The sequence below is a fragment of the Varanus komodoensis genome, unplaced genomic scaffold, assembly GCF_004798865.1.
Source record: "Varanus komodoensis strain SLA01 unplaced genomic scaffold, ASM479886v1 scaffold72, whole genome shotgun sequence".
NCBI lineage: Eukaryota > Metazoa > Chordata > Lepidosauria > Squamata > Varanidae > Varanus > Varanus komodoensis.
The window spans coordinates 943720-962909 of NW_025336374.1; the positions used below are offsets into that span (position 1 = coordinate 943720).

Genomic DNA, 19190 nt, shown 5'->3' on the forward strand with positions numbered 1-19190 from the left:
CTCCATGCCTGAGAGCTGATTCCAGGGCCCTCAGTATCATCCATCAAGGCTACAAGATCAGTTAGGCATCCTTCACTCTTTAGAAATAATTTGTAGCACCAAACATTTGCCTGACTTGACTTTGGATTATAAGGACTCAAAGGGTCCACACAGAGGGTACTATGTTCCCTGCCTCCCACCTTAGCAAATATGGTGGGGTTCCTACTCCCAAGTCCTCCACAGTACCTGAAAAGAATGGAGGAATTTGATCATCCCTGGACATTCAGGTTGTTAACTCTTCTGTTACTCCTAGAAATTTTCATATAAATACTTTATCATCAATATTTCCATTGTCACATAAAGGAGACTGGTCTGCTTCCATAAATTTGAGAGATCCACACTTTCATACTGCAACAGAGGACACACACCAATGTTACCTTCGCTTTATTGTTGGTGTGGTACCTACCAATTCTCTGTCCTCCCATCTTCGAATTATAGAGTTGAAATGGGCCAGGACATTGGGTCCAACCCCCTGCTATTGAAGGACACTAAGTTATACCACCCTGCTCAGAGGACTTTCCAGAAGTTCTTGAATGTCTCTAGTGAGGGAGAGCCCACAACTCCCCCAGCTAGTAGGGTTCTTTATTGTACTGCTCTGACAGTGAGGGAATTCTTCACTCTATCCATGGAGTAGTAGCCTCATCCATTTTTAGAGCCAGTGTCAATATTGAAGATCCTTTTGGTCCTAGGGCCACAAGGAAGGATTGTAAGGACACTGAAGGAAAGGGTAAGGACCTCAGTCATGGAAGTTTCTTAAAGTGAGACTCCACACAGGCACAGAGCCCATATCTGTGCATGCACAAATGACCCCCTGAAGAACTGCAGCTACAGGTAAGCAATCTGTCTTTTTTATTTTGGTGCCATTGCTAGAAACCACCTTAAAATATAGCTCTGCTATAATTTGCTGTGCTTCTGCTGTAGACCACCCCCTGATGACATTATTCTCTTGATGTCCCTTCCCCAGACAAAGTCAGCATTTTAGAAGGCTTCAGCTCAGTGGTTCGTGTTGCCATCGAAACAGCCAGTTTCCAGGTGGAGGTTGAGCTGGCTCCAACGATTGAGATCCCAACTTGTTGGCCTCGGAAAAGCAAGTGGCCCCGATGCTTCAGGCACTGGCCTTGCCAGGAAAAAGTGCAGTGTGTTAAGGTACCAGGCGAGCTGGTATTCAGAGAATGTGAGTTTAGGATTTTGCAAAAAGAAATATGTGGAGAAACACACACTGGGAAATTTAGGCAACTCAGTTTGATTTACCCCATGTCAGAGATTGCCATCCTGCTGATTTCTTCCCAACATGAAAGAGAAGAGGTGAAAGGGTGGGGCCAAGCAGCACATCAGCAAAGCTTTTGACAAAGTGCTCCATGACATTCTGGGGACTATCAGGAGAAACATAGTTGGCTACAAAACTGCACACAGAGAGTCCTGCTCTTTGGCACCTTCCCAGAGAGGTAATGAGTAGGGTAACGTAACGCAGGGCTCAATCCTGGGTCACGTGTTCGTCAACATTTTATTAATGATTTGGATGAGGAAGTGCTAGGAAGGATTATCCCATCTGCAGAGGACTTAACACTGGGTGGGATGGCTGATATGCTGGAACACAAGTTTCAAGGTGATCTTGATAGGCCGGAGCACTGGGCTGAAAACAACAGCAAGAAATTCAATACAGACAAATGCCAATTTCTGCTCCTAGGAAAAAGGAACCAATGCACAGTTACAAGATAGATGACACTAGGCTCAACAATACTACAAGTGAGAATGATCTTAGAATTGTTATACATCACAGGCTGGGTATGAGCAAACGTGATATGACTTGCAAAAAAAGGGCAAATGTTGAACTGGGCTTCATTAAAAAAAGTAATAGAAATGTAAAAACATAGAAACAGAGCAAGCCAGAAGGGGTCTCCCAGGCCATCTAATCTGACCCCCTGGCTCCAGCCAGCTCCACTTATAACATGCCTAGTATGTGCATGTCCAGCCTACCCTTGAACACCCTGCAAATCATGTGGGACACTGGTTCCCCTGTCTTTGTCACCACTTAGCCCCCACCTTGAGTATTGTGTCCAGTTCTGGGCACCACAGTTTAATGATGCAGACAAACTGGAAAAAGTATATATTTTAATTGTTATTGTTTTAATTTATTGTGTATTTTATTTGATGTTGTGAGCCGCCCCGAGGCTTCGGCAAGGGGCGGCATAGAAATGTTTAAATAAATAAATAAATAAATGTTCAGAGGAGGGCAAGAAACATGATCAGGAGACTGGAAACGAAGCCCTGTGTGGAGAGATAGAAAGAACTGGGCATGTTAGGCTTGAGAAGAGAAGAATGAGGAGAGTTATGATAGCACTTTTCAAATATTTAAAAGGCTGCCACACAGAGGCAGACCAGGATCTCTTCTCAGACATCTCAGAGTGCGGGACATGAAATGAAGGGCTTAAATTGCAGAAAGCCAGATTCTGGCTGAATATCAGGAAGGACTTCCTGACTTTTAAAGTAGTACAACAGTGGGACCAATTACCTAGGGAATTTGTGGACCTTCCCACACTAGAGGCATTCAAGAGGCAATTGGACAGCCATCTGCCAGGGATGCTTTAGCTTGGGGTCCTTCATTGAGCATCGGGTTGGACTCAGTGGCCTTATAGGTCCCTTCCAACTCAACTATTCTATGATCTGTCAAGTGGAATGCAACATGTGAGTCATACACAGATTTTAAACCGTCCACTTTGCGGGAGAGATGGCAAATGTTCCCAGCTCATGGAACTTTAGGGATGGCACCATCCCATTAGCTGCTATTAGTTCTGAGGAGATGGCCACTCCCAGGTTTCACTTAACTTATTGTTGTCAAGGGTGGAGATGATGTCTTCTTCCATATTTACCTTTGCAACCACTAAGCATGCCCAATGTTCTTCTGTCTCCACCAGCAGACCAATGAATAAGCTAAGAGGAGACATGGTAATTTCTGGATCCCTCTCCAGATATGTATGGAACTCTCCACTGGACACTCGCATAAATCCTTGCTTGTTGAGCATATCTTCTAGATGTATTCTAAGGACAATAAACCAAACATGTATGAGTTCCTTTTAAGTTAGCATTGTCCATTTTTGGACTATTCACACTCTCCCTTGTCCCTTGAGAATAAGGTCAAGTAAGTTAATTGATTATATTAATGCAGTCCTGCGCCAATGTCTGGCTTCTCTCTGATGCCACACTGATTGGAACATCTTCAGTTATCATTTTCCAGCCTTCCTTCCATGACCTTTTCTACTTCTTTCTACAGTCTTTTGGCTTTGATCTCTTGGCCTCATCCAATTACCACTGGCACCTGAGCTTCTCACGAGCGGAGCGCATATTGATGGAGGGACTTGATGAAGATGGCGGTTGCCGCATGAAGTGTTTCCGGGTGGTAAGGCAAATGAAGGAAGATATCTGGTGTGCAGGAAGTAAGCCCATCCTCACATCCTTCCACCTGCAGGTACATACTGCCAAGAAGAACAGGGAAGCTGGAGAGGGGAGAGAAAGACCTGCAGCTCAGGAGCTCCTGTTCTGGAGGACTTGCTCCTTGCAAGCAGCTGGATTGACAGCAGGGAGCACATGGAGATGTCTAATGCTCAGTCAGACCTTTGGTCCATCTTGGGGCTACCTAGCCTGCTTCCCTCAGCTGCTGTCCCCAGTCTTGGGCAAAGACCTTTCTCAGACCTGTTAACTGAAGATCAGTTTGACTGGGACTGAGCCTGGGATCTTCTGCCTTAAAGCTTGTGTTGGGAACCACCAAATAAAATAGTTCCTAGAATCCACTCAGTTCTGCCAAATTGGACTTTTTTATTCACAGGCTCTGCACACTACCTGATTTACAATGGTCACATTTCATAGCATTGATGATACACACAGTAAAAGCAGAAAGACTTTTAAAATGTGGGTGGTTGTTTTAAATTCACCTCTTTCTGCCAAGAAGCTCAGGGTAGAAGAGCCTCACTTTATATTCAGTAATCCTGGGTGGCAGCATATACTAAATGACTTGACCAGTCAAGCTCCCTAAGCAAGAAATAGAACCTGGGCCTCTGTGGCCAGAATTCAGCACTCCAGGCACTGCAACAGCCCGGATCACACTGATAATTTAACAGAGCATATACTGAACTTACGCATTCTACCTATTCAGCTTTTTGAAATAAGATGCAATTTTAAAAACCTTAAGTTAACAGAAGTAATTGTGCCTGCACTGAATACTTTCAACAGAGCCATATTGGGCCCCAGCTATATGTCATGCATGAACTCCCCTACACAGTGTGAAGTTTGGCCTACAGCCCAAATGTCAGGAAATACCAGTCTCAGCAACAGAACTTGTAAGGGCTGAAAACAGACAAGACACTCTCTGGGACAGAGAACAGAGCAGTCTGGTGGAAGAACACAAACACTGTGGAGTCTTTCTGTCTCCTATGGAAACAGCTTTGTCCTGCGTGGTAATGGCCATGCTACAGGAGCAGGGGGCATCCAGCTGCATTGCTTAGGCATTCATGATGGCTCCTACATTTTTCCTGAGGTGCAGTGTGGGGTGGTGGTTAGAGGGTTAGACTGGAGACCTGGGGATCTGGGATCTAATCCCCACTTGCCATGAAGCTCACTGTGAGTTTTTGTGCAAATCACTCACTTTTACCCTAACTTACAGGGCTGTTATTGTGAGGATAAAATGGAGCTATTTAGGTCACCTTAGATTCTTCACAGGACAGAAAAGGTAGGAGAGAAATGCAATGTAATTTAATGATAATAAACTTGGGCCTTTGGAGGTTCTTCTGAGTCCCTTAATTTTTTTGATGATGTCACTGAGGGAGCTAGAAATCTTGATCTACAACACCTTCTCTGAGGTGGTTCAGTTTCTGCCCCTCTCATACCATCACAGTGAAGCTCTCTCAAGACATGTGGCTGGTGTATTCTAGGAAGGGCACAGCAGATGCCTTCAGGCAGAGACTGGGTTTGCATGGCACAACAACCCAGAATGGATTGCTACCCATTGCTAACCCATGATGAGTTTTTGAATTGTACAAAACCACACAGGTTTCCACAGGGTGACTTGTGCACAGGTAACAAATTACCCCAAAAATCCAAAGGTTGTTTTTAATATTGTTTTATCTGTGTGTTTACTGTGTGTGGTGAAATCCAAACCCAGAGGATTGACCCTTCATGGGTATGGGAAACCCTTGCTGCACTTGCCAGGGGCTACTTAGTGAACACCAGTGCCAGCCATATCCAAAGTGCTCAAGAGGCACTTGGAAGCAAATAGCACTGGTTTCCCCCCTGCACGTGCCATGAGCCATTTCGGACTCATTGTGGCTTTTTCCCCCTTTAAACATTTTTTCCCGGAAATCACAAAAACAAGTTCTTAAGCCAGGTTTCATTATCCCCATTAGGACAGCTATGAACATTCCCTTCAAAGTCCCCTAGGAATACCTCGGAGGAATACCCAGAATTGGCCAACTTTAAAAGAAAAGAGAGAAATTTTTTTGAAAATTTTTATTTTCTTAACATAAACAAGTACATACACACACACACACACACACACACACACACACACAAAGAATGTGAAACAGAACAAACTAAAATGAACAAAACAAGCTAAAATGAACAAAGTGAACAGTTGCCAAGGGAATTCCATAGATATACCACCTATACATTAAGTCCCCTAAATCTATCTTCTGGTCATTCGGTGCTCTATGAGAGTTTAACAAGAAAGAAATCATTAATCTGTACAACAGCAACTCTTCCAGTTCCGTCAAATCCTCTACTGCTTTTTCCTTTTTCCTTTTCTAAACTCCCCTCAGATCCCATTAATCATGCTGAGCATAATAAAATTTCCATTTATCATTAAATTCATCTAACAGACTTTTGTCTACATAGTTAGTTAACTTAGCCATCACAGCTGGTCTATTCAGCTGGTCTATTTTTCCATTCTTCCATTGTTGGGGGCTCTGGTGATTTCCATTTAGAAGCAATTGTGATTCTTGCTGCAGTTGTCATATACTTAAATAACTCTAACATATTCTTTGAAAAGGTCTCTGGCATTACAGTCAAACGCATATTCCTGGGACTCATGGGAAAGTTCATTTTAAAGATTTTCTGGATTTCCGCATGTTTCCAAAACCTTTTCATTATTTCACAGGTCCACCACATATGGTAGAAAGTCCCATCCAACTTGTTACATTTCCAGCATTTTCCATTATAATTCTTATCTATTTTTCAATATCTTTTGGAGTAATGTACCACTGATAACCCCTTCATAGATCACTGCCGAACCATGGAGGAGGGGCTTGAGTAGCGCAATGAAGCTATGAGCTGTGCAGGGCCACCAAAGACGGACAGGTCATAGCAGAGAGCTCTGACAAAACGTGATCCACTGGAGAAGGAAATGGCAACCCACTCCAGTATCCTTGCCATGAAAACCCCATGGGCAGTATCAACAGGCAAAGAAATATGATGCCAGAAGATGAGCCCCTCAGGTTGGAAGGTGTCCAATGTGCTACTGGGGAAGAGCAGAGGGCTAGTACTAGTAGCACCAGAAAGAATGAAGTGACTGGGTCAAAGCCAAAAGGACACTCAGTTGCAGATGTATCTGGTGGTGAAAGGAGAGTCCGATGCTGCAAAGATTTGCTGCAAAGATAGGAATCTGGAATGTAAGATCTATGAATCAAGGCAAGCTGGACGTGATCAAACTTGAGATGACAAGACAGAACATTGACATCTTGGGAATGAGTGAACTAAAATGGACAGGAATGGGTAGCCATCATAGTCAGTAAAACAGTAGGAAAAGAAGTCCTGGGATACAGTCTCCAAAATGACAGAATGATCTCAGTTTGAATCCAAGGCAGACCATTCAACATCACAGTAGTGCAGGTCTGTGCCCCAACCACTGATGCTGAAGAGGCTGAAGTTGACCAGTTCTATGAAGTCCTACAACACCTTCTAGAAATAACACCAAAAATTGATATCCATATCATCATGGGGGATTGGAATGCTAAAGTAGAAAGCCAAAAGATAACTGGAATAACAGGCAAGTTTGACTTTGGAGTACAAAATGATACAGGGCAAAGGCTGACAGAATTTTGTCAAGTGAATACGCTGGTCATAGAAAACACTCTTTTCCAACAACCGAAATGACAACTCTACACATGGACATCACCAGATGGTCAACACAGAAATCAGATTGACTATGTGCTCTGCAGCCAAAGATGGAGAAGCTCTATACAGTCAGTAAAACCTAGACCAGGAGTTGACTGTGGCTCAGATCATGAGCTTCTGGTTGCAAAATTTAGGCTTAAATTGAAAAAAGTAGGGAAAAGCACTACGGACAATGGTTCACAACATTGTACAAGAGGTAGCAACTAAAACCATCCCAAAGAAAAAGAAATGCAAGAAAGTAAAATGGCTGTCTGAGGAAACTTTACAAATAGCTGAGGAAAGAAGGGAAGCGAAAGGCAAGGGAGAAAGAGAAAGATACACCCAATTGAATGCAGAATTCCAGAGAATAGCTAGAAGAGATAAGAATGACTTCTTAAATGATCATTGTAAAGAAATTGAAGAATACAATAGAATAGGAAATTCTAGAGATCTCTTCAAGAAAATTGGAGATATGAAGGGAGCATTTCATGCAAAGATGGGCATGATAAGGGGCAAAAATGGCAGGGACCTAACAGAGGCAGAAGAGATTAAGAAGAGGTGGCAAGTTTACACAGACGAACTATGCAAGAATGATCTTAACATCCCTGATAACCATGATGGTGTGGTTGCTGACCTTGAGCCGGAATCCTAGAATGTGAAGTGAAATGGGCCTTGCGGGGGTCTGAGCAACAAAAGCTAGTGGAGGAGACAGTATTCCAGCTGAGCTATTCAAAATCCTAAAAGACGATGCAGTAAAAGTGCTACACTCAATATGCCAGCAAGTTTGGAAAACTCAGCAGTGGCCACAGGATTGGAAAAGGTCAGTTTACATTCCCATCCCAAAGAAGGGCAATGCCAAAGAATGTTCCAACTACCACACCATTTCACTCATCTCACATGCTAGCAAAGTTATGCTCAAAATCCTACAAGTTAGGCTCCAGCAGTATGTGGACCGAGAACTACCAGAAGTACAAGCAGGGTTTTGAAGAGGCAGAGGAACTAGAGATCAAATTGCCAGCATACTCTGGATCAGGCAGAAAGCTAAGGAGTTCCAGAAAACATCTACTACGCTAAAGCCTTTGATTGTGTGGATCACGCCAAATTGTGGCAAGTTCTTAAAGAGACAGAAGTACCAGACGATCTTATTTGTCTCTTGAGAAACCTGTATGCGTGTCAAGAAGCAACAGTGAGAACTGGACATGGAAGTACAGAGTGGTTCAAAATTGGGAAAGGAGTACGGCAAGGCTGTATACTATCGCCCTGCCTATTTAACTTATATGTAGAGCACATCATGCAAAATGCTGGGCTAGATGAATCACAAGTTGGAATTAAGATTGCTGGGAGAAATATCAACAACCTCAGATATGCAGATGATTGACATAAAGTGAGCAGGAACTAAGGAGCCTCTTGATGCTGGTGAAAGAGGAGAGTACAAAAGTTGGCTTGAAACTCAACATTAAGAAAACTAAGATCATGGCATCCGGTCCTATCACTTCCTGGCAAATAGATGGGGAAGAAATGGAGGTAGTGAAAGATTTTATTTTCCTGGGCTCCAAGATCACCGCAGACAGTGACTGCAGCCAAGAAATTAAAAGACGCTTGCTATAGAAAATCTTGACAGTATTCTAGAGACATCACCCTGCTAACAAAAGTGTGTATAGTAAAGGCTATGGTTTTTCCAGTTGCAATGTATGGCTGTGAAAGCTGGACCATAAGGAAGGCTGAGCGCCGAAGAACTGAGGCCTTTGAATTGTGGTTCTGGAGAAGACTCCTGAGAGTCCCTTGGACTGCAAGGAGATCTGACCAGTCAATCTTAAAGGAAATCAACCTTGACTGCTCTTTAGAAGGCCAGATATGAAGATGAAACTCAAATTCTTTGGCCACCCAATGAGAAGGAACAACCCATTGGAGAATCAATCCTGATTCTGGGAACGATTGACCGCAAAAGAAGGGGACAACAGAGGATGAAGTGGCTAGATGGAGTCACTGAAGCAGTTGGTGTGAGCTTAAGTGGACTCTGGGGGATGGTGGAGGACAGAAAGGCCTGGAGGAATGTTGTCCATGGAGTTGCGATGGTTTGGATGTGACTTCACGACTAGCAACTACAACAAGAACCACCGATAAAACATCTTATACCAATTTTCTCTTAATGCTTAACTCGCAGTAAATTTAATATCTTTCTTCCAAAGAGCTTCCCACTGGCATGCTGATATTTCTTCTCCAAGATTCTACTTCCAGATTGTGATACATTTCTTATCTTGATGGTTTTCAGTATCATGCTGTAATAACAATCTGTAAAGTCTTCCCAGTAGATGATCATTGTGCTGCTCTTCAAAATCTGTCAAGTCTCTCAAAATGCCTCTAATTGTAGATTTTCTTGCAACCTTTAAATCAGTTGATAAAACGGATTCCCTGAGCTTTGCAGCTTTGCAGGGAAGTAAGGTTCAATTTGGATGCCAGGAAGTACTCTCTGACAGTTAGGACCCCTGGGGTATGGAATGGGCTTCTACAGGAGGTTGTTGCGGCCCCATCAGTGAGGGTGTTCAAGGATAGGCTGGATATGCACATGGAGGCATGTCATGAGTGGAGCTGGCTGGAGACTAGATTGCCCAGGAGGCCCCTTCCGACTCACTCTGTTTCTATGTTTCTATATAAAAGGCACTGTATATTTTTCCCATTGTCTTTTAGTTGTTGCCAAGATTTCACTCATCCTAACTGATCAATAGCATCTTGGTAATTTACAATATCATTATTTCTCCTTAAGTTTTTTTCCATATGCTTCAACCAGGGACATCAGATGGGAGATTGGAGGACTAATTTTTTTCCTCCTGGAGTACCAAATTTTTATTAGGCCATGCCTTAGCACGTGATTATTGTTTGATATCAAGACCTTCTTAAATGACTGCTTAACCCACAGAAGATTATGTATTCCATCTTCAAGATCAGCGGTTTCGAACTTCACTTGCCTATCATTTGCATTTATAATCCATTCTGTGATATCGACCAGACCCGCTACATAAGAGTATAACTTCAGATTAAGTATTGCAGAGCCTCCTCTCTCCTTTTCATCCTGAAGAATTTTTAATCTGATCCTCAACTTCTTGCAATGCTAAATAAAAATATTTATTGTCTTTGCCAATCTTGAAGAACTTTTCCTGATATTGCAATTGGTATCTTTTTGGATCTTTGACCAAGTTACTTGTTAACTGTCTTCAAATAGTGTGTCATTATGTCCTGTGACATTTATCCCTAAATATTTGACTGGGTTTGAAGTTATTTCACATCCTGAATTTTTATAAAAATCTCCTCTTCCTGCTTTGTTACAAATTTTCTTATGATTTTTGGTTTTGTCTGTGCTAAATTTTCCAATACAAGGATAAATAAAAGAGGTGATAGAGGACATCCTTGGCGTGTTCCCTTCTCTATTTGAAAGCTATTGGTTAATATGCCATTAATTAAAATCTTAGCCTGTTGTCTAGTATAAATTGCCTCAATCCAATTCAGAAAGCTTGGAGCACAATCTAGATATTGAAGTGTTTTCATTAAAAAAAAAAAAGACCAAGCCACACTGTCAAAGGCTTTTTCCATATCTAAAAAAAATAAATGCTGCTTTCTTCCTCTTCTTCTTAACTCTTAACTTAATTGTATCAATCATTTTTTAAAAGTTTTCTTAGTGCAGTTTTATGTAACTGTGAACTTCAAGAGCTGTACAACTGCGGCCTCTTAAAGCCTTGGCTGGGACAATCTCCAGGGGTGGCTTCTGACAATGGTTAGCAGGCACTTGGACTTTGTTCGGAAGAGGCTCCAAATACATTTTTTTTCATTTTCCATGACAGGTGTAAGAAGATGAACTGTGAAAAAAAAAGCAAAGGTACAAGTCATCTTTAGTTACAAAAAGGTTGTTGGGGGTGTTATATCCACCTTCACTGCTTGATCCTCATCTTTCCCCCCTTTTTAGTTTCTACTAGAGTACACATTTGCATCTTGCCTCAAACCTTTTGGTGTCTTGAAGAGTTTAAAATTTTCTCTAATTTTTCTAGAGAAAATTAATTTTGACAGTTTGATTAGCTAGCTGTCAAAACTCTGCCTCTCTTTAAAAAGTGGCCTTTGATGGGAAAACAGGGATTTTGGACTAAGACATATATAGATGAATTGTATACAAAACTATCAATTTCTTAGGACCAACTGGGGTAAATTTCAAACTGATAGATTTAGATTTAAATTTAGATTTGTTCTCAAACATGTTTTTAACTAATATGAGTTTTATGCACATTTGGAATTAGATAGGGCAAAACTGCCTTCTCTCTCTCTCCCTATAGTACAGTTAAATACTTGTTTGCTTCTTTATTTATTTATATCCTGTCTTTTTTCCTTTCAGGGAACTAAAGACAACTTACATAATTCTCTTCCTTTTCTCTATCTTCTCACAAAAACAACCTTGTGAGGCAGGCTGGGCCGAGAGTCTGTAACTGGCCCAAAGTCTCCCAGTGAGCTCCATGCCTGAGTGGGGACTAGAACCCAGGTCTGCCAAGAAATTCTTCATCGTGGTCTCTGTGCATCATACATATAGGTGCTGTGCCTGCACAGTGCCTGTATTCAGGAAGAGTCTCTCAGCTTGTAATATTTTTGGTGGGAACTCCACTACACCCCCTCCCTGTATAAATGGGCAGAGTCCCTGTACCATCACCAGTCCACTTTCAACCACCATTTCCTGTGCCTCAGGTCCTCTCATTACTTTTGATTTCCCTCACAAACTTCTTCTTCCTTACCTAATCCTTAAAACTTTAAACCTTCTTTTAAATCCTCTCTTCCTCAACCTCAAACCTTCCACAACCTCAAAACCCTCATTCACAAACCCTTCCCTTTATCTGCTCCAAAAAATATTTTTTTCAAAAAAAAAGTCTATTGTCTTTTTCTTTCTACCCTATACTTTCTTATTCTCCCTTGATGGTGCATTGTTCTGGTTTTAGAAGGTGTGCCCAGCAAGGAGCGAAAGTGCTGTCTACAGACATGCATTCACTCTGCCTACTCTGTCTGAGTGAAGGAAATTGCACGGACAAATGTGTCCATTGCCAAACCTTCACTAAAAAGGCTTGGAAGAACCGCACAAACCGCCTCAAGAAGGAACTCTGAGATAGAGCCTTGATTGCAATGAGAGAAACTGCTGTGGCCCAGTCTGCCAGCCCTTCAGCAGCCAAAGGAAGTGTCCCTCCACATGCTGAACATGGTGAGAATGCTAAGTCTGCCAAAGAGCACTCAGGATGGTCTCAACCTCCTAAAAAGCACAAGGAGAAAAGGAAGCACCTTGAGACCAAAGGAACTGCTAAAGAAAAGCGTACCAGAAAGGAGAAGACAGACAAGAAAAAGAAATGGCATTCTCATTCACCACAGAAGGAAGTTCCATACCAATCTGAAATGGAACAGGGCATGAAGATACTGAGAAGCCTTCATTCTGTCCTCCTTCATCATGGATGACACCAAGACCATCTCCTTGCTGCATGCTGAGCCTGTCGCCGAGACCCTCTCCACAGCCTTGCTTCAGCCCTGCTGAGACTCAAGCACCAGAACGGACAGTTAGAACTTCCATCTCGGAGGGAGAGATTTGGGAGTCTCCCATGCACTCCCCGGTACCATCTGACTGATCGCTACACACAGTTCAAGAGCACCAGGAGCTGATACACCCTCCTACTCCAACTTTGTATGGGCATCTATCACCAGATTTGTTCTGAAGAGCACCTCCTCCATTCAAACCTGAGTTCCCTCAGTATGGAAGGAGCCAATACTGCCTCCTCCATTCGCAGCCTATGGACATGGATATCCGTGGGAATACCTCCCACCCTATGGATTCCCTTATCCACCACTTCCTCCACGCCGGCAGACATACCATCCACATCTCAGGAAGAAACAACTACCACAGCTCAAGCAATGGAGTAATGATGAATGGCACGTTCTTCATCCTTGAGCATGGCTCACCTCTCTGAATCAGATTCAGAAGATACAGAGCAGGCATCTACCTCACCTGACTTTATGGTCTTGACTCAGGGCCCAGAATAACTGGAGAGAGAATGGGACGCTTCTCCAAACTACAGGTCCGCTTTTCAACCTCCTTAGGAATCAACATCCAACAGCAAATGGATGCAGAACAGGATAACATTATAGATGTTATCAGGTGAAGGATGCGGTTCCAGTGGCCCTGCCGTTGACCCCTTCCAACCTGTGCTACGGGAATACCCCATGGGGCTCCAGTCTTTCCAATGGAGACCAAGCCGTTCTTGCCATACCGACATGCCTCGGTACCAGGTAGCGTGTTGATATGGACAAATGCCAGCGCTGATGGCTGCATGAACCAGTCCTTTGTCAAACTCACCTCTCCCATTTGGGGATTGACTTCAACTTCATCTCCCATTTCAGAGTCCATCACAACAGCACCCCATTTTATGCATTTCCTCCAATACCATTAATAATGAGGTCGCTAATGAATATTGGATGGGACAACACCACCAGCATACTGATCACTCCGTGGTGGCCTCACCCAGGCCTGGTTTTCAACTCTGCTTCAGCTTTCCCAAGGGATGTATATTCACCTGCCAGAAATTCCAGATGTGCTCACTCAACAACAGAGCAGGATCTGACATCCAGACTTGCACACACTGAAATTAACAGCATGGCTAACGCACTAACCTTGGTACCAATGTTGTGTTTGGTACCGACAACCCTGCATCCAGACATTCAATGCATTTTACATTTAGCCCTACACCCAAATCCTCAACGACAGTATGGCTCAAAATGGAAATGCTTCACATACTTTGCAATCAGTAACAACTTCTTGCCAGAATCTGCAACCATCAAGAATATTCTACAGTTCCTTCTTTCGCTGTATCAAGGGGGCTTGAAACTCTTGTCCATCAAGGTATACTTCATATATTGTACCATAGAGGACATATAGAGGGTTTGTCCTTGTTCTCACACCCACTAACATGTCGGTTCCTACAAGCACTCCAAAAGCAACACCCTCCGATCAAATTGATTGAACCGACATGGGGTCTGTCAGTAGTCCTGTCAGTAGTCCTTAACAAAACCTCCCCTCTAACCATTAGTCTCCACTGATTTAAGGTTGCTGTCATGGAAAACAGCCTTCCTGGTGGCTATAACTTCAGCTAGGAAGGCAAGTGAACTATGCGACCTTTGGGTTGACCCCTCCATATTTGAATTGCCATAAGGAAAAGGTGGTCCTCTGTATGGACCCAACCTTCCTCCCAAAGGTGGCAACAACATTCCATCTTAACCAAGATATCGTGTTACCGGCATATTTCCCAGCACCATCAACACCAATTGAACAATCACTCCACAGTCTTGATGTCAAACGAACACTTGACTTTTACTGATTTCGAACCGAACCATTCCAGAAAGCCAAGCGACTGTTTACTCTGAATATGACACGGAAACGCTTGACAAAATGCATAGTTGTAACCATACAGCTTTCATACCAACTTGCTAAATTGGACTTGCCAATCCTTCCAAAAGGCCATTCGACCAGAGCTGTGTCCACCTCATCAGCCGTACATGCAGGCTTACCTGTACAAGACTTATGCAAAGCTGCACCTTTATCAGACTTTACTATCTTGACATAAAGGCTAAAATGGACTGCTCTTTTGGCTGTTCCGTCCTTTTGACTGTCCTTCAATGGCAACACCATCCCACCTCCGAGTTCAGTAAGCTTGCTGGTCACCCTTATGTGTGATGCACAGCGACGACAATGAAGAAAGACAGGTTGCTTACCCGTCACTGTCATTCTTCAAGTGGTCATCTCTGCATTCACACAGCCCACCCACTGGCCCCACATCAGTGTCGGTGAATGAATTCATGTGATACAATCTGTTTCGGTCATGTCTATCATGTATTATTGCTTTATCATGTTGGTACCAGTTGGGGTGAATGACTGGTCTCCAGCTAGACTGGCAATGGAGTGGGGACCCCGCCCACTTATATGAGGGGTGGGGGAGCAGAGTTCCCACCAAAAATGTTACTAGCTGAGAGAATCTTCCCGAATACAGGCACTGCACAGATGCAGCACCCATATGTGTGAATGCATAGATGACCACTTGAAGAACCACAGTTACAGGTAAGCAACCTGCCTGTCCCAGTCCAGCACTTTTAACTGCTAGATCACTCCGGCTCTCATTACTCCATTTTCAAATGCAGAAAAGTCCCAAGTGGTGCTTAAAACAGCATGTAAATTAAAGTAAAGGTAGATTTCAGTGGAGCATTGCATAGAACATATTTTCTGTCACTTTAATAGAAATATTAATTAGCCAATTTAGTTACTAGCAGCCCCTTGCTTGCTAGATTTCAACGGCCGATTCCAGAAGGTGGTGCTGGGGGATATGGCTCTGTGCCATGGCAGCTTTGCCATGGAGTACCACAGGGGTCCATTTTGTCCCCCTTGCTATTCAACATCTACATGAAACCGCTGGCAGAGGTCATCAGGAGGTGTGGGCTGTGGAATCATCAGTACGCTGATGATACCCAGCTCTACCTCTCATTTTCCACCAATCCAGGTGAGGCAGTGGCTGTGCTGAACCGGTGCCTGGCCGAGGTAATGGGCTGGATGAGGGCCAGTAAACTGAAGCTCAATCCAGACAAGACGGAGGTCCTGTTGGTGGGTGGTTTAGGCTTTGGGGTGGGGGACTTGGGCCTTGTCCTAAATGGGGTCGCACTCCCTCTGAGGGACAGGTTTCGCAGCTTAGGAGTGCTCCTCGACCCTGAGCTGTCTTTAGAAGCCCAGGTGACAGTGGTGGTGAGGAGCGCTTTCCTTCAGCTTCGACTGATCCATCAGCTGCGTCCCTTCCTGGAGAATGATTGCCTGGTGACAGTGACACACGCGTTGGTAACTTCCCGATTAGATTTCTGCAACATGCTCTACGTGGGGCTACCCTTGAAGTCGGTCCGGATACTTCAATTGGTGCAGAATAGAACTGCCAGGCTGCTGATGAGGACTGGGCGTTGTTCTCATATAACCCCAGTTCTCTGTCAGCTCCACTGGCTCCCGATTGAAGTCCGGGCCCAATTCAAGGTGTTGGTTATGACCTATAAAGCCCTCAACAGCTTGGGCCCTGGGTATCTAAAGGAACGCTTGCATCCATATATGCCCTCCCGCCCCTTGAGATCAGCAACAGATGCCCTTCTCCGGGAACCCTCTGTGAATGATATTAGGAGGGTGAGTACCCAGAGGAGGGCCTTCTCTGCGGTGGGGCCCCGCCTATGGAATGTGCTCCCCAGAGAGGTCCGCCTGGCGCCATCGTTATTTGTTTTTCGGCACCAGGCTAAGACCTTTTTATTTAAAACTTATTTTAAGTGTTAATTTATTGTGTAGGATTTTAAAAAATTTTAAGCCGAGATGCACCGGGTTTTAATATTTTTGTTTTTGTATAATTTTGTATATTTTTGTTTTAGTTGTAAGCCGCCCCGAGGCTTTGTTGCGATGGGGGTGGCAGAAAAATGTTTTAAATAAATAAATAAATGCATAGATGCAAACATGTTAAAGCCCCTCTTCCCATGAGCCACATAGGGTAGTTTGAGGCTTCCCAAGTTGGGGAGATTTTTTTCATGTCTCCAGATACTCACATTTTATTCCACCACTGTAGCCCCCTATCACTTGGAAGGGGCTTGGAGGGGAGTCTAGCACAACCTTGGGTGAAACAGGTGTGGAACACAAATGTTTTGTGTGTGTCCAGAGCAGAATCCCACAGTTTCAAGGCAGTGCAAGGGCAGAGGCCAGTACAATTGTCTGCTCAGCAAAGCCCTTCTATTTCTAAAAGGTGGCTGAGTAAAGAAAGGTGGACTTTGCTCCTTTCCCCCTCTAGCAGCTAGATCAAGTCACCCCCTCTCCCCACTGCTAGCTGCTATGGAGGCTGTGTTCCTGTGACCCACTGCCCATTGTAGCGTCTCTAAGATACACCTGATTTAAAAGCTCCAGTCAGAGGTAGAGAAAACAACAGGTTTTCTAGACCATGTGACCTGCTATCCTTGCCAGAGCTTCCTATATTCCCCACTCCGTCAGCAAGCACCACTGAGTGCCACTGAACAATATTTTGGTGTCCTGGGAAAGCTATACTGTTCAATATGTCCAGCATTTCCTGTGGTGAATTTTAGTCCACTGTGCTCAGTTGTTTCTGTATTTTTTTTCTAGATGGTGCTTTTTTGGACCTGTGAGAAGTACCCCCACTCCAAAGATTGGTGCTGTTTCTACACAGGCTTCCTACGGATAGTCAGAAAGTTGCACAAATGTGTGAGCCAGCACTTCCTGAAGCACTTCTTCATCCAGGGCACCAACTTGCTGAAGTACGCCAACACCAATGACCTGGACACGGTGGCAGGCAAACTGGCTGTCTTCTTAGAGAATCCGATGATTCCCCTAGACTGAGATGTGTGGAAGAGAAGGTTTCTGAGGCAGGCTCTCCCCTCTTCCATGCAGTTATCCCTTCAGATGATGACCAGGAGGCAAACAGACAGCAAATATACCATAGAGGCAAAGAGACAGCATGTGGGAACAGGTTCTTTTGTTCTCTGCCTCCCTACGATGCATGCATCTAGGTCACACCTCTTTGCTTGGCTCTAGTCCCTTTCAGGTGTCCCAGAAGAGAAAAGGTTTGTTTTGGGCAATGGAGAGTAGGTGGGCTCTGAGCCCTTTTATTTTTTGCAAGCTTAATGGGTCACGAGCTCAAAGCAGTTTTCCCGATCTGGAGCTAGGAATAATCAAGCAATAGTAAGTACAGTTGCGGTTTAGATCATTTTTCATCATCAACAGCACAGGTTTATGAAGAACTGATGCACAATAATTTAATATGAGTTGTTTGGAAACACCTTGAGAAGCATCTGATTTGGCATGTATGGGGATGCATGTCAAAAGTCTGTATCTGTTTGTCAGTGAATCATAACTTTTATTTTAGTTGCCAAGACTTTTGCTTCCTACTGGTCTTGCCCCTTCTATACCTCTTCATGGTGCAATTTAGGCCATAGACTTACATAGAAAGATAGAAACAGAGAGAGTCAGAAGGGGTCTCCCAGCCCATCTAGTCTGACCCCAAGCTACAACAAGCTCCGCTCATGACATGCCTACCATGTGCATGTCCAGCTTATCCTTGAACACCCTCAAAGATGGGGTTTCAATCACCTCCTGTGGAAGCCCATTTCATACCCTCAGGGTCCTTACTGTCAGGAAGTGCTTTCTGGCATCCAAATTGAACCTTGGTTCCCTGACCTTTGCTCCATTGGAACACATCTACCCACCTCTGTGTGACACCCCCTCATGTGCCTATATGTCATCAACAGGTCCCCTCAGAGTCTCCTCTTCTCCAGGCTGAAAAGACCCAGTTCCCTCAGTCTCACCTCATATGGCTTTCCCTATAATCAGGCCACCATCCTTGCAGCCCTATGCTCAAGTGGTAGTAATACCCCTGTCCAGTGCTTTTTTTGTAAAAAAAATAAAATAAATAAGGTGCCGGAACTCACGTTGCCGCCAGCAGTAAGCACACACACCAATCCCAAGCCGAGCAGCGGAGCAGCATCTGGAGCAGCTATCTCTCACTATCAGATAGCAGATTGCAGACACAATAGCAGCCTGCTGGCACTATGTTAATGATGTTTGCTGCTGATCTGCTACGCCAAAATCACTTCGTAAAATCCATAGAAAAAAAGGTGCCGTTCCGCCGTTCCGGTGCGTTCCATGCCAAAAAAAAGCCCTGCCCCTTTCAATCTAGAAGCCACACTTCTGGCTATGCAACCAAGGGTGGCAATTGCCCTCTGACTCATGTTTAGCCTGCAGTTGACCAGTACCCCAAGGTCCCTTTCACAGGTGCTGCTATCCAGCCACTTGTCCCCTAACCTGTACTTAAGACACACATTCCTATGCCCCAGGTGCAATACCTTGTACTTATCCTCATTGAACACCATCCTATTGTCCTCTGCCCACTTCCACAGTCTGTCCAGATCATCCTGGATCCAGAGTACCT

At 44.0% G+C, this 19190-nt stretch overlaps 1 protein-coding gene across 1 annotated transcript in view; it reads left to right on the forward strand.

Moving 5' to 3' along the window:
* MAB21L3 (mab-21 like 3) overlaps nucleotides 1-17602 on the forward strand; it is a 37704-nt gene extending 20102 nt beyond the window's left edge. The window contains exons 5-7 of the mRNA XM_044452442.1: nucleotides 1004-1185; nucleotides 3311-3505; nucleotides 17369-17602. Of these exons, the coding sequence (XP_044308377.1) occupies nucleotides 1004-1185; nucleotides 3311-3505; nucleotides 17369-17602 (611 nt within the window). The remainder of the gene's footprint in view (nucleotides 1-1003; nucleotides 1186-3310; nucleotides 3506-17368) is intronic.
* The last annotated feature ends 1588 nt before the right edge of the window (nucleotides 17603-19190 follow it).